This window comes from Dipodomys merriami, unplaced genomic scaffold, assembly GCF_024711535.1.
Source record: "Dipodomys merriami isolate MVZ:Mamm:240054 unplaced genomic scaffold, mDipMer1.0.p SCAF_12, whole genome shotgun sequence".
NCBI classification, from domain to species: domain Eukaryota; kingdom Metazoa; phylum Chordata; class Mammalia; order Rodentia; family Heteromyidae; genus Dipodomys; species Dipodomys merriami.
This window is the reverse complement of record NW_027202493.1, coordinates 3288876-3303328: the sequence shown is the minus strand read 5'-3', so window position 1 is coordinate 3303328 and position 14453 is coordinate 3288876. Positions and strand designations below refer to the sequence as shown.

Sequence of the window (14453 nt, the reverse complement as noted above, 5' to 3'; positions counted from 1 at the left end):
CCAAGTCACCTCAAATTCCTCTGTGGAAATAAGGAGAGATAGTAAATGTCTATTTTTGAGTTTGTTATAGCCAGTAAGTTTTGATAGAAGGGCTGCTCGGGATGCCCTTGAAAAGTGTTTATGGTTTTACCCAGAGTGTCTTTTTATCATTGTTCTTGGTGCGAGTCCACTGTCCAAGAACCTGTGCACAGGTAACGTGGGTAATAAAGACAGAAGAGTGACATTCATATGGGGAAGCTGTCTATCACTGGGGATATAGGCAGAGGTCAAGCCAAGATTAAGCAGAACTAAATTAAGTAGAGCCAACTCATATCACACAGCAGAAATGATTTTTTAAAAAAAAAAACACCTCATGTTCTGCTTGTTTTGAAGTAAATCTCCTTCTTTCTCATGTGTTACTTTCATGATTTAAAGTCCTAAACTCATTGTACCCTCTTGAAATTAATCTCCATTCCTGCTAATAAAGGCAGTAGCTGCATGATAGAAGGAGCTATGATCTCTAGTAGTAGTTCCTGAGTTTGTTCTTCATAGAACTTTGCCACTCAAGTACAGGCCCCTATGAAGAGTGAGTGTGATTTTTGTTTGGATTTTTGATACTTACTCAAGCTCATATGGAGTGACAAAATCTGTATGAAAATTCCCCAATTGATGGTATGTAATACGCTTTGCAAACAATGCATCTCTAGAAAACTGTGTCTCCTATGCCTGTAAGATACCCGGGTTCTGAGCAAGTTTCTAGGTGTGGGCAAAGGAGGGATGGGTGAGAATGTTGAGAGGTATGAAATTGATCTAGATGCTAGATGTATTGTTTTCATAAACTGCTTTGTTAAATGGCAACTCCTTTATGCAACTAAAGATGATAAAAGTAAAAAAGAATATATTTATATTTGAGTTCCCAAACTCAGCTATTTCTAAACAAAGGAGTGAATGATTCAGAGTTCTAGTTACTCAGTGATGAGTCACTGGGGATATGTACAACTGCAATCAGGAGGCACGGATCTAGTCCTAACTCAGGAACAGTTGCCAAATGCCTGGGTCTCAGCACCCTGGACATAATTCAGTAATCTCTAACATGCACTCAGCATGTTTTCTCTTAGGGTCTTGGAAGCATTACATTTCCAAATGAATTCTGTTATTTATGTTTTCAGATGAGATTAATAACATAAGAATATGCTTTCTCCTAAAACAATCAAATAACTGATTTTTTCTTTTCTAACACTTTAAAAATAATAAATTATAAAAATCTTTCAAATGAATATTCTATCTGCAACTAGCTATAACGTCATACTGTATACTGCTATTATTTCTAAATAAGAAACTTCCCTCTCTCTGAGTTTTAGGATGTCAAGAAAAGGTTAAAATATAAAGAAAATCTGTATTTTCTGATCATTGAATTTCATAATTCCATAATTCAATAACTCTGTTTCCTAGATTAGAGTACATATCCAGGAATAGAAGCTCAACATATATTAGTTATACGGGGGTTTTCAGTGTCATATCCACGCATACCTACAACACACACCAGCAACTCACCTAACCCTTGCCATCGCTCTCTCTCATCTCCTGGACAATTTTTTAAAATAAATTAAAATTTAGAAGTCAAAGCAGATAACATTTTTATTCTGGAACAATGAGTTCCAGGTTATTCAAATTAATAACATCTAAAACAATCCCATTTATATTTATCTACAAGATTAATTCCATTTTCAAATTTGATTGCCCATTTGAGACAAAAGTAAAGCTAGCATAAGCAATGTGGTACTAGTCAGGCACTGGTGGCTCAAACATGTTATCCTTGCTTCTTTGTAAAAGGCAATTCAGAGGATTGTGGTTTGAAGCTGGGGCAAGGAAGTCTACAAAAATCTATCTCCAATTAATCAGTGCCAGACATGAATAAACAAGCTAGCCAAGCAAGTACAAGGCCCTGAATTCAAAGCCTGATACTGACTGAAAAGAAAGAAAAAAGAAAAAAGAATAACATGTTAATATTGAACAAATGAACAATATGAACAAAAAATACACAGAAGGTGCAAATTATTTATGATATTAGATGAAATGCAAACAATGGGTAGAAAGTTGCGCATCTGTCACGGGATCAAGGTCAATGTAGAAAAAGAAGCGGCATTTCCTATATATTAGTAACAAATAAATACATACAAAATGCAAACTTCAAACTATATGCTATTTAGGGTCTGATAAATGATATAAAATATTTACAAGTCAACAAATCATGAATAGTACATATACATTAAAATACAAAATATTACTGAGAGTACTTAAAGAATCATAGAGAGAGAGATAGGATAGTCATTGATTGTAAGACTCAATATTTTGAAGTATTCAAATCTCCCCAAATAACACCATCTGATAGTCTCATTACTTTTCTATGTAGGCTCTCTCTCTCTCTCTCTCTCTCTCTCTCTCTCTCTCTCTCTCTCTCTCTATATATATATATATATATATATATATATATATATATATATATAGCCAGTCCTGGGCCTTGAACTCAGTGCTGAGCACTATCCCTGAGCTTCTTTTGCTCAAGGCTAGCACTCTACCACTTGAGCCAAATCTCTAATTACAGCATTTTTTGTTTATGTGGTGCTGAGGAATCAAACAGCAGGCTTTGTGCAAGCTAAGCAGGCACTCTACCACTAAGCCATATTCTAACTGTAAAACTTATATAGAAATATAAATGATAAATACACCAAACAATCTTAAGTGAGACCAATAGTTGGAAAACCTGTACTATTTTCAAGACTTCTATGATGCTAAACAAGTTAACATACTATGATTCTAGTATAGAGGTAGATCATGAGATTCATAGAATAGTATAAATTGTCCAATAATAGACTTATATACAAGCATTAGATTACTGATGAAAATAATTTAAGGCTATTCAATGAAGAGCTATTAATAAATACTTTCAGCATGTGGCATAAAGCAATTGTATTAATATACAAAACCAAAGTTAATTCTAACCTTTATGTCACACCATATTCCAAAATTAATTTGAGATATACTAGGTGTAACAGCTAAAAATTGTGATAAAACATACAAAATATAAGCATAGACAAAGATTATTTTTATAAAGACACTCAAAAAACAATGATTAGAAAATAAACAGAAGTAAGACTTGCAATTTCAAATATCTCATCATCAAAAAGCTTATTTAAGAAAATAAGTATGTTTCAGATTATAAGAAATATTCACAATTCACCTAACTAAACATGAACAATAATCTGTAAAAAATCTACACATTGTTCATTAATCCAAAGACAATTTTTAAATAGACAAAAAAAACACAAGATATTTTACAACTGCAAAACCAGAAGTAACCAATGCACACATTGAAAATGTGTGACATAATTCATCAAAAATGAAAGTTAAACTGGGTACCAGTGGCTCAGGCCTGTAATTCTATCTAGTCAGGAGGCTGAGATCTGAGGATTGTTGCCTGAAGTCAGCCTGGACAGAAAGATCTGTAATATTTTTATCTCCAATTAAGCACCCCAAAAGCCTGGAAATAGAGCTGTGGCTCAAGTGCTAGAGTGCTAGCCTTGAGTAAAAATGCTCAGCGATAGCATCCAGGCCCTGAGTATAAGCCTCAGAACCTACACGCATGCATTCTGTGTGTGTGTGTGTGCGCACGCACACACACACACAGACAGACACACGCACACAATAATTGGTTATCTAATTAACTCAATCCATATTAAATATCTTCCTGTGCCAACTAAAAGGGCTAAATTTTTAAAACTGTCCAAAAACATGCCAGTGAGGATGCAGAATTCTTCTGTTGCTTTGAATATGCAAAATTATACAGTTAGCTTGTATTTGAACCATTCCTTATATATTTAAGAGTACACACAGCTTGTCATCTATCAATTCTACTTCTAGATATTTGCTGGGAGAAATAAGTCCTATGTCAACAAAAATAAAAGTTTATAAAAGGTGAAGAAAAACATTCAAGGAAACTGTATTCAAAATGTATCCTCAAGAAGAGGATAGATAGGCAAATGGTTGGCTTTCTGTTAACAGACTATTACTGAATGAACACACTGCTTTATAAACTATGAATAGGTAAATTTTAAATGAAACTAGAAACACATATACACATTCTTTCTTATAATGATTCATTGATGTGAAACTTTTAAAACAAAACTAATGTTTGCTTTTTTAAAAAATTGAGATAAACAGTCTCCTGGATCTGAGAATTGGGACTGACCAGGAAAAGTCACATGCGGTAAAAGTTGTATATAAGTGGGTGCTAGTTGATTATGCCTATAAGCCTAGTTACTTAGGAGGCAGAGACCTGAGGGTCCTGGTTCAAAGGCAACCAGGACAGGGAAGTACATGAGACTCTTATCTCCAATTAACCACCCAAAAGCCAAAACTGAAGCTGTTACTAAAGTAGAGCACTACCTTGAGCAAAACATCAGGGACAGTACAAAGGCTTTGAGTTCAAGCCCCATGATGGGAAACAACAACATTAAAATAAAGTTGCTTAGATTACGTGAAATGTGAGGTAGACTTGGCAAACCTCATCAAAATATAATACGTAACATTTATGCATTTCACTATATGTAAAATAGAAGAAAAGAATCATAAGTAATTTTTGGTGAAATTATTCAGTGAGGGACCTTTGAGAAACAGAAGTGATTGTAAGGTTTCTAGGGTAATTTTTCTCTTTTAAGTGATTTTTCTCTTTTGGCTTTTTCTGTTTATTAATCTAGCAATTATTGAGTAAGCAGTATGTGTTCACCACTATTTTAGATGTTTGGAACACTCACCCCAGTAAGCAAAATGGACATAGATGTCTGCTTTCAAGTTGCTAACAATCTATAGGGAAAGTAGGAAAAAACAGGAACTGAGGAAAATCATAGTAATAAATAAAGTAGTGCTTAAAAATGTGAGATAGACTGTGAGAAGAGAAACAGCCTGGCCTCCTGTGCCACACCAGCATCATTCTCCGTTTACCTAGGATCATTTTGAGAAAGTTATGGATATGCCTGGGTTTACTCATCAGCACTTTTGCTTTTGTTAATTGATCATATTTTAGAAGCATTCCAGAAATGTACAGGTGTGTGCCTGTGTATGTATGTATGAGTGTGTTTAAAAACCTGTTCCAGGTTACCATGGCTGCCTTACTGTTCAAGCTTCTACAATATTAAATATTTGAATAAATATATAAGGGTGGGTGGAAAGGTTGGATTCAAGGACACTGCACTCAATGCTAATCACATTCCAGGTGATACTGACTCAGAGTCACATTGAGCTATCAAGTCAAAGAGCAGCTTCTTTGTCTTCTATATAAAAGACAAGCTGCTCAAATGTTGCAGAATTTAGATGCCCAAGTCATTAAGATGTGGTTGTACATAAAAGATGCAGCATGGATAATTCAAAATAGACAAGAAGGATGTGCTGTAGGAATAATTCTTCTTCAAGTCATAATATCTGGCACCAAACATAAATAAAGCCCCATTTTTCTCCAGAGCCGTGCGTGCAGGAGCCATGGAACCTATTGTTATCTGCCAGCAACAGCTGAGTTGCAGAGTGGCCTTCAGCTATGGAGAAACTCATCCTCGAGTTTTTAACAAGACATAGATTGAAAACATAAGAAATCCCCTAGCAAAAAGCAATAGTGCAAACAAATCAAAACCTACAATGAAATTATCTGACATACTAAAATATTTAGCCTCATGTTACTTCTCTAAGATTAGAAAACATACACAAAATAAAACATTTTCTTATCTGCCTGAAGCCACTATCTAGGAAAAAGTCTTTAATAAGTTCCATCATAATGTATGCCTAATCTTAAATCTACATGGTAGCAGGGGATCCTTTCATGGTGACATTTATTAACTCTACAGCTTCTGTTTCCTGCCTCTTGGTATATACGTATATGAGTCTAATCACATATAATGTATCACCAGATAACATGTCACCTACCCACATTTCTAGTTCAAATTCATATCCTTTTCAGGCATAAAGGCTTTCCAGTCAACATGATCAGAGATGATGTGTCTCAGTTCATACAACATAATTTTTCTTTTGGTTAAGAAACATCCCAGGACATTTCCTGTCCTAATTATCCCTCTCAGAGGTCCACATCCAGATTAAGGTAGTAAGAACTGTAGGTTCTTCATGATGTATCCACAAAATTGACTCATAAATTTTGCCATTTATATCTTATGACTGTTATGAATAATGTTCCCTGGCCAATCCATAAAAGCATATCTAATAGTTTAGATACCAAATATGAGTTCTAGGATCAACATCACCTTCTACAGAATGATTTTTCTGAGAAAATACTTTGTAAAATAGAGTAATTAATTTTATTATGCCTTTACAAAGCTAATATGGGTCTGTGACAAACAATAATGATTAGGTACTAGGTGCTGATGGCTCATAACTATAATCCTAGCTACTCAAAAAAAAAATGGAGGTTGGGAAGATTGAGGTTCTAGGCCAATTTGCTTACTAAGGAAAATAAGAGGTTCACCTAAAAGCAATGGAGGGGGATTGAAAGTGAGCAGCTAGCTAGCTATAGTCTATTGTGATATTTTAGAGTGATCATTTCTGTATCTTTATTCGCTGTTCTTCAAATCAGACTCACCCATCTATGACTCTTTTCTTTTTGCTTTATTCATAAACATTTTCTTTACTAAATGCTTCTGTAGGTGAGCAGCATAAATACTAAATACTAAAAATACTTTCTGAAGACCCCACCTCAACCAACCACTAGGTATGGTGTTATATGCCTGCATGCTATCTATAATGTACAGTGCAAATAGGAATAGTGTAGGCCAGCCCAGGCATAAAAATATGAGCTTATTTGAAAAAATAACCAGAGCAAAATGGGCTGGAGGCATGGCTCAAGCAGTAGCACAACTCCTAACAAACATCAAGCCCTAAATTTAATCCCCAGTGCCACCAAAAGAAAAAAACTGAAAAATATATAGGTAATAAATAAATGCTTAAATGATCATTGATGGCATTCACAGAACATTTACAAGATTATGACCCTATGGTTTCCAGGCCTCAACAGTTTCAGTGATATTCTACAAGCTTGAACTGATAAATGTTTTCCTTTTTTTTTTTTTATCCAGGAAGACTGTCAGAGGAAAAGGTTGTCTGGAAAGGTGTTGGCTACATTGTACCATATAGCCACATTTGCTTTGTTTTGACTGAATTCATAAAAGCACATAAGGTTGAAATAACCATCTCAATCCCTTTCCATTGCTTTTAGGTGAACCTCTTAATTTCTTTATTAAACAAAATGATAAGATTCACCCCACTTTGTGAAAACTCCTATCTAGGAAAGCTCAGTTTTCTGGCAGAAATTAGGACATTTATCTTACCTCTTAGTTCCCCCATGTCCAGGGTTGTTCCAAGCTGTTCTAGCAAAGCAACTCTTGCTGCATTTTTTTTGTGTTTCTTGCCGTCATAGTGTTGCTGGGCCATCAGGGGGTTGTTGAACCAGGCTGCGCAGAGCCCACAGTATCTGTCTGAGTCTCTTCTTTGATAGGGAGATGCGACCACGGGAGCAGTGTCCACTCGAGGTTGTTTCAATGAGCTCAAGGGTGTTGCTGTAAGAAAAAACCAGAGAACCACAGAACAGATTACACCACATGTGAGAACACTTCCTCCTGGTGCCTGAAAACAGAAGAGTATCAAGCTCAGGGTAGAGCTAAAAAATCTCAGAGTTTATTAACAGCAGAAGTACTTCTGTCAACTGTCATTTTGGAAAGGGCCACAAATTAAAGCCTTTAATGAATTAAGATCAGAGTTTGCATATTTTATGCCATACTATGATAGCTGAGGAGACATCTCTTAGTAGAGAAAAAAGCCCATTAAATTCTTGAAGGTAAAGGAGTGATCTATCAGTTAAAATGAAGCCAGTAAATTAAACAGTGAACAGTAATGATTTGAAATGACTTAAGGAATGATTTGAACATGTGTTTGCTATGAATAGACTCATTAATAAATACAAGTCTTTCCTAAATGATAGAACAGATCTTTCAGTGATATAAGTCCAATTATGGAACCCATGATAATGTTATCAGTTACTTCTGTTCATTGGGACAGGCTATTTTCAAGTATAACTGGCTAAAATTCATGTTGAAACTATACATCCTTTTTCTAAAAGGCCAAAAGGAAAACACTACAGAGCAGATGTTGCTTATCTAAACTAAAAAGGCCTATGTCACTATTTTGAGACTGTACTCCAGCTATTAAAGCAGCACATTTTTTGTGAAGTTATAGTTATTTCTGGCCTAGAAAAAAAAGAATTTAACTTGAAGGGGTTTACTAATGGAAAATAAAAATAACTTTTGTATGCATCATATCATACAAATTGCTTCCATCCTTACAATGACTATGCCTTGGGCTATTGTCCTATTTCTTACATGACTGACTTCAGAGACACCAAGTGACTTGCTAAAGGTGAGGAAGCTAGTTACAGTAAAGACAAGACTCAAAACCAAACATTTCATTTCTAAGGCCAATGTTCCTTCCATACCCCCAAGCACACTGCTCAAATTTGAAAAGCAGAGAGTTTTTATCTCTGTCATCTTTGTATTTTATATAGGATTCATTTGCTCTAAGAAAACAAATTCTGATCAAAGTCTTTTGGAAACAGTATCTAGATTTTCCCGAGGCTCACTAGTCATGTAAAATTTGGCAGCATCTTCTCAGTGTCCATTGTGTCCATGATGTCAAATGCAGTTGACACAAACAGGAAAATCAGGGTCATTGTTCCAAGGAAAGCAGAGGTCAGGATACCAAGGACAAACTAATGAACTAATTAATCTAGTCCCCAAATTCTCAGATAACTTGCATGTAGAATACTAAAACTCTTATATTAAATAACTCAAATAGAAATATTTCCTTTCTAAATGATGGGGGATTTTTTTGCTTGTTGGTTTTTGCTGTACTGTGATTCAAATTTGAGGCCGCAAGCTTATTTAGCTTACATTCTTGACTGGTGCTCAGTCACTTGAGCTATGCCTCAAACCTAACTTTTTGCTTATAATTTTAGAGATAAAGTCTCAAAGACATTTGTACTTAAGGCTGGCTTTGAACAGCAGTCCTCTAGATCACAACCTCCTGATTAGCTAGAATTACAAGGTGTGAATCAACAGCTGTTGATTTTTAATGACATTTTAATTTAAGTGATTTTTATACTATGCTTAACATCTCAGGGGGTCTCTACCCTCTTTCTAGAGATTTCATCAGATCTGTAAGTACTAGTTTAGTTAGGTTAATCCAAATGCTGTTATGTTCACAGATACTCAGGTAAAATACCTTTGTTTATTTTTGTGGTTTCTAGTAATCTATAGTTATCTATATAGAAGCAAAGTTCAGATATGTACCACAGATCCCAGCAGCCACAAGTACATTTTGCTGTGGCTCAGAAAGGCTTACCAAGCCTCCATCTGAACCTCCTTGAAAAAGAGTAGCAAGATAAACCACAATCCAGTAGACGGAAAGAAATCATTAAAATTAAATCAGAATTAAACAAATTAGAATCCAAAAAAAATAGAAAAAATCAACAAAACAAAAAGTTGGTTCTTTCAACAATTAACAAAATTGACATACCCTTAGCAAATCTTATCAGAAAAAGAAGAGAACACACCCAAATGAACAAACTCAGAGATGAGAATGGAAACATCACCACAGAAACAACCAAGATTCAGGATATTATAAGGGAATACTTCTCAAACCTTTATGCTAATAAGTTTGAGAGCTTGGCAGAAATGGACCTTTTCTTAGCAAATGCTGACATGCCAAAACTAAACCAAGATGAGTTAAACCATCTTAACAGGCCCATATCAAGAATTGAAATAGAAACAGCAATAAGACACCTCCCATCTAAGAAAATCCCAGGACCAGATGCATTTAAAATGGAATTCTACAAGGTCTTCAAAGCAGAGTTCACACAATACTCCTCCAACTCTTCAATAAAATTGAAAGAGAAAGTTCACTACCAAACTCATTCTATGAAGCCATCATAACCCTCATCCCAAAACCAGGCAGGGACTCATCAAAGGAAGAGAACTATAGACCCATTTCTTTGATAAACTTTGCTGCAAAACTTCTCAACAAAATTTTGACCAATTGACTTCAACAATTCATCCAAAAAAATCATACACCACGATCAAACAGGATTCATTTCAGGGATGCAAAGCTGGTTCAAGATACACAAATCAATTAATATAATTTACCACATCAACAAGAGCAAGGATAAGAACCATATGGTTGTCTCAATAGATGCAGAAAAAGCATCTGACAAGATCCAACACCCCTTTATGATGAAGGTTCTGGAAAAATTGGGAATCCAGAGAACATTCCTCAATACAATAAAGATTGTATATGACAAACCAACAGCCAACATTATACTTAATGGTGAAAAACTAAAACCATTTCCTCTTAACTCAGGAATGAGACAAGGATGTCCACTCTCTCCACTTCTCTTCAATTTAGTATTACAATGCCTAGCTACAGCAATAAGACAAGATGCAAACATAAAAAGGATCAAATAGGGAAAGATGAAGTAAAACTCTCCCTCTTTGCAGAGGGATCTTGTATTTAAAGAATCCCATAGACTCCACTCCCAAATTACTCAAGCTGATTCAAAACTTTGGGAAAGTAGCAGGGTATAAAATTAACCCTCAAAAATCAATGGCTTTTCTGTATGCCAAAAATGAGAAAAGCGTGGCTAAAATCAGGAAAGCAACTCCATTCATAATACCCCAACAAAAAAATAAAACACCTAGGAATTAACTTAACCAAAGAAGTGAAGGACTTCTATGATGAAAACTTTAAAAACCTGAAAAAGGAAATCAAAACAGAACTTAGAAAGTGAAAGAACTTCCCATGCTCCTGGATTGGAAGGATCAACATCGTGAAAATATACTTCCGAAGACTATCTACAAATTCAATGTGATACCTATCAATATTCCAGCCTCATTCTTCAAGGAAATAGAAGAGGTGATCCAAAAATTCATATGGAACAATAAAAGACCCCGAATAGCATAAACGATACTTAACAGAAAGAACAATGTTGGAGGAATATCAACACCAAATTTCAAACTCTACTACAAAGCCATAGTAATCAAAACAGCTTGGAACTGGCACAAGAACAGATCTCAGGACCAATGGAATAGGATTGAAAACCCAGAAATGAACACATAGACCTATAGCCATCTAATTTTCAATAAGGGAGCTAAAAACATAAAATGGAAAAAAGACAGCCTCTTCAGTAAATGGTGCTGGCAAAATTGGTTAATCACTTGTAGAAAACTAAATATAGATCCTTATATATCACCCTGCACGAGAATCAACTCCAAATGGATCAAAGACCTTGGAGTCAAAGCAGACACTCTGAAAACATTACAGGATGAAATAGGAGAAACACTAGGTCTACTTGGCACAGGCTAAATTTTTCTTAATAGAGACCCAGAAACACAACAAATCAAAGGAACTTGGACAAATGGGATTGCATGAAATTGCAGAGCTTCTGCATGGCAAAGGACATAGCTAGCAAGATCAATACAAAGCCCACGGATTGGGAGAAGACCTTCACTAGCCATACAACAGACAAGGGTCTCATATCTAAAATATACCTGGAACTCAAAAAATTAAATCCCCCAACAACAAATCCCCAATGAATAAGTGGGCTAAAGAGAAACTTCTCTGAAGACAAAAGAAGGATGGCCAATAGACATATGAAGAAATGCTTAACCTCTCTAGACATAAAAGAAATGCAAATCAAAACAACACTGAGAGACCACCTCACCCCAGTTAGAATAGCTATAAACAAGAACTCCAATAACAACAGATGCTGGAGAGGATGTGGACAGAAGGGAACCCTACTGCATTGTTGGTGGGAGTGTAAACTTGTTCAACCACTTTGGAAAGTAGTATGGAGGTTCCTCAAAAGACTCCACATAGAGCTCCCCTATGACCCAGCAAGCCCACTTTGGGGCATTTACCAAAATGTTCACAAACAAGACCATACTAAAGCTACCAGCACAACTATGTTTCTTGCAGCATTATTTACCATAGCTAAGATATGGAACCAACCTAGATGCCCCTCAGTAGAAGAATGGATCAAGAAAATGTGGTATATCTACACAATGGAATTCTAGGCCTCCATTAAAAAGAATGACATTGCCCCATTTCTTAGGAAATGGGAAGACTTGGAAAAAATTATATTAAGTGAAGTAAGCCAGGCCCAAAGAAACATAGGTCCCATGGTTTCCCTTATTTGCAATAACTAGTATATGTCTGAGACAAGCAGAAACAGTCAGATAAGTTGATGTTAGGTGAAATCAACCCCAACATAAATACTCAAATGGTTTTTCTTTCTTGCAATTGTTTCTAACATATTTATAAGATATTTCTTTGTTGCTTTGTATGTCCCTCTCCCACGGTATAACCCCTGTTTTCACTGTATTTGATGTTGGTATAATTTGTGGATGGGAAGGGAAAAAAACCAAATTGTTTAAATAGGGATATAGGTGGACCCAATGCAAAAATGAGATGTACAAGACCTTATGTTGAAAAATGAACTTTACAACTTTGGCAAGGGGCGGGGAGATGGGGTTGGGGGAAGGTGATAAGAAGGGATGGGAAGGGGAAACAAAAGAGGAGGCAACAATGCTTAAAATGTACTCATTACCTTGACCATGTAATTGTAACCCTTCTGAATGGTATTTTCACACAAAAAAGATAAGCTCACCAAGCTTATAAATACATCATTGGCCTGTATGTAAAAGGACTTCTATTCATTTTTTTCTTGAAGAAGTTGGGGTTTGCTTCTAAAGTTTCTCACATCCTCATCATTGTGTGAACTGTGAAGCTATATAGCCACATATTATTTCTGATGGCAAAGAAAGACATATCACATGTTTACAATCTGAATGAAGACTGACTCATGAAACATATTTTTCTCTAAACCAGACCCTAAAATGAATTTCAGTCAGTTTTATCAGCTGATAAATACACCGTGAAAATATTCATCCAGAAAGTAACTTTACTTGCACTTAGGAAAGTCATTTGATGCTATGTTAAATGGTAGCTTTTACTCCTGAAGAATTCCATTATCAATATTGAATCTGAAAGATTAAGTTTTCTTTTGTTTCATATTCTGTCTTACTCAATCACAACTCAGTTTATATTCCCTAATTGTTATGAAAGCAAACAAAGCCCACAGCACAGAAATAGTCTTTTGGTTATTGTTGTTGTTTTGTGCCAGTACTGGGGCTTGAACTCTGGGCCTGTTGCTTGGCTTCTTAGCTCAAGGCTATTACAAAATCCACACCTCTACTTCTGGCATTTTGTTGTCTTAATTGAACATAAAAATCTCAGATTTGTCTGCCCAGGCTGGCTCCCAAACTTGATCCTCAGATCTCAGCCTCCTGAGTAGCTAGGATTTCATATGTAAGCCAACAATGCCCTGTATAAACAGTTTTGAATCAAAATCAGAAATCTAGTTGAGTTAATTTTCACCATCGCTGAGCTTCAATCAATCCCTGAGGTCTCTGGTTTCTACAAGGTTAAAGTTCAGAGTTATCATCTCTTTGAAAGTAGCATTCTTGGCAGCCTATCATAAGATAGGGATAGAACAGATTGCAGAAGTCTCTCCATTACAACTTTGACTCAATGCCAAATATGGAAATTATGTGGGAGGAGAGCATTTCCAGGCTTTGATGATCAAATCTGTGTGTACATGGATCATAACATTCGCAAGGTCTGGCAGTGGTGTGTTATTCTAGTCAAATGAATGCAAAGTAGCCTAAAGATTACCTTTTGAGTCAAAAGTAGCATTTTAACCAAACACTCTAGTTGACATGTAATTTTTATTTGTATTTCATACTCTATGTATTCTGAAATATTTAACTCTATATTGGTTTCCTCTACATTAATAAAATTTACAAATGAGCTAATAAATTTAAAAAGTCTTTTTGTTCACACTTAACTCACTCAACTTAAGAACTCTTTATATTAGGGCCAGGTACAGTAGTTTACCAAATATAATTCCAGTTACTCAAGAAACAGAGTGGAAGGATCATATTTGGAGCCTAGTCAGAACAAATTAAAGAGCAAGATACCATATCAATAAACAAGCCTGGCACAGAAGTACATGCTTGTAAACATTGCTATGCGGAAGGTAGATGGATCATGGTGTGAAGCCATAACACATGACCTGGAACAAAGACACAAGACTCTATCACCAAAGTAACTAAAGGTAAAAACACTTTCAAACCACAAATAGTGTTTAACTAGAACGAAGAAAGCCCCAAGTTCAAAGCATAATACAGTCAACAAATAAAATAAACAAACAAATCTGTGTGCATGAGACATCTCCAACTGATCAGTTTGGGCTGAGAACCAAGATCCAGGATGTTCTCAAAACATCTCTTGACCCACACCCTGATCAATGT

The 14453-nt window shown here is 35.6% G+C and overlaps 1 protein-coding gene across 4 annotated transcripts in view; it reads right to left on the bottom strand.

Annotated features, from left to right (window-relative positions):
- Zmat4 (zinc finger matrin-type 4) overlaps positions 1-14453 on the bottom strand; it is a 410406-nt gene that overhangs the window by 126165 nt on the left and 269788 nt on the right. For all 4 annotated transcript variants that reach the window (XM_070016111.1, XM_070016110.1, XM_070016113.1 and 1 more), the window contains exon 5: positions 7365-7592. In XM_070016111.1, coding sequence (XP_069872212.1) covers positions 7365-7592 — 228 coding nt within the window. The remainder of the gene's footprint in view (positions 1-7364; positions 7593-14453) is intronic.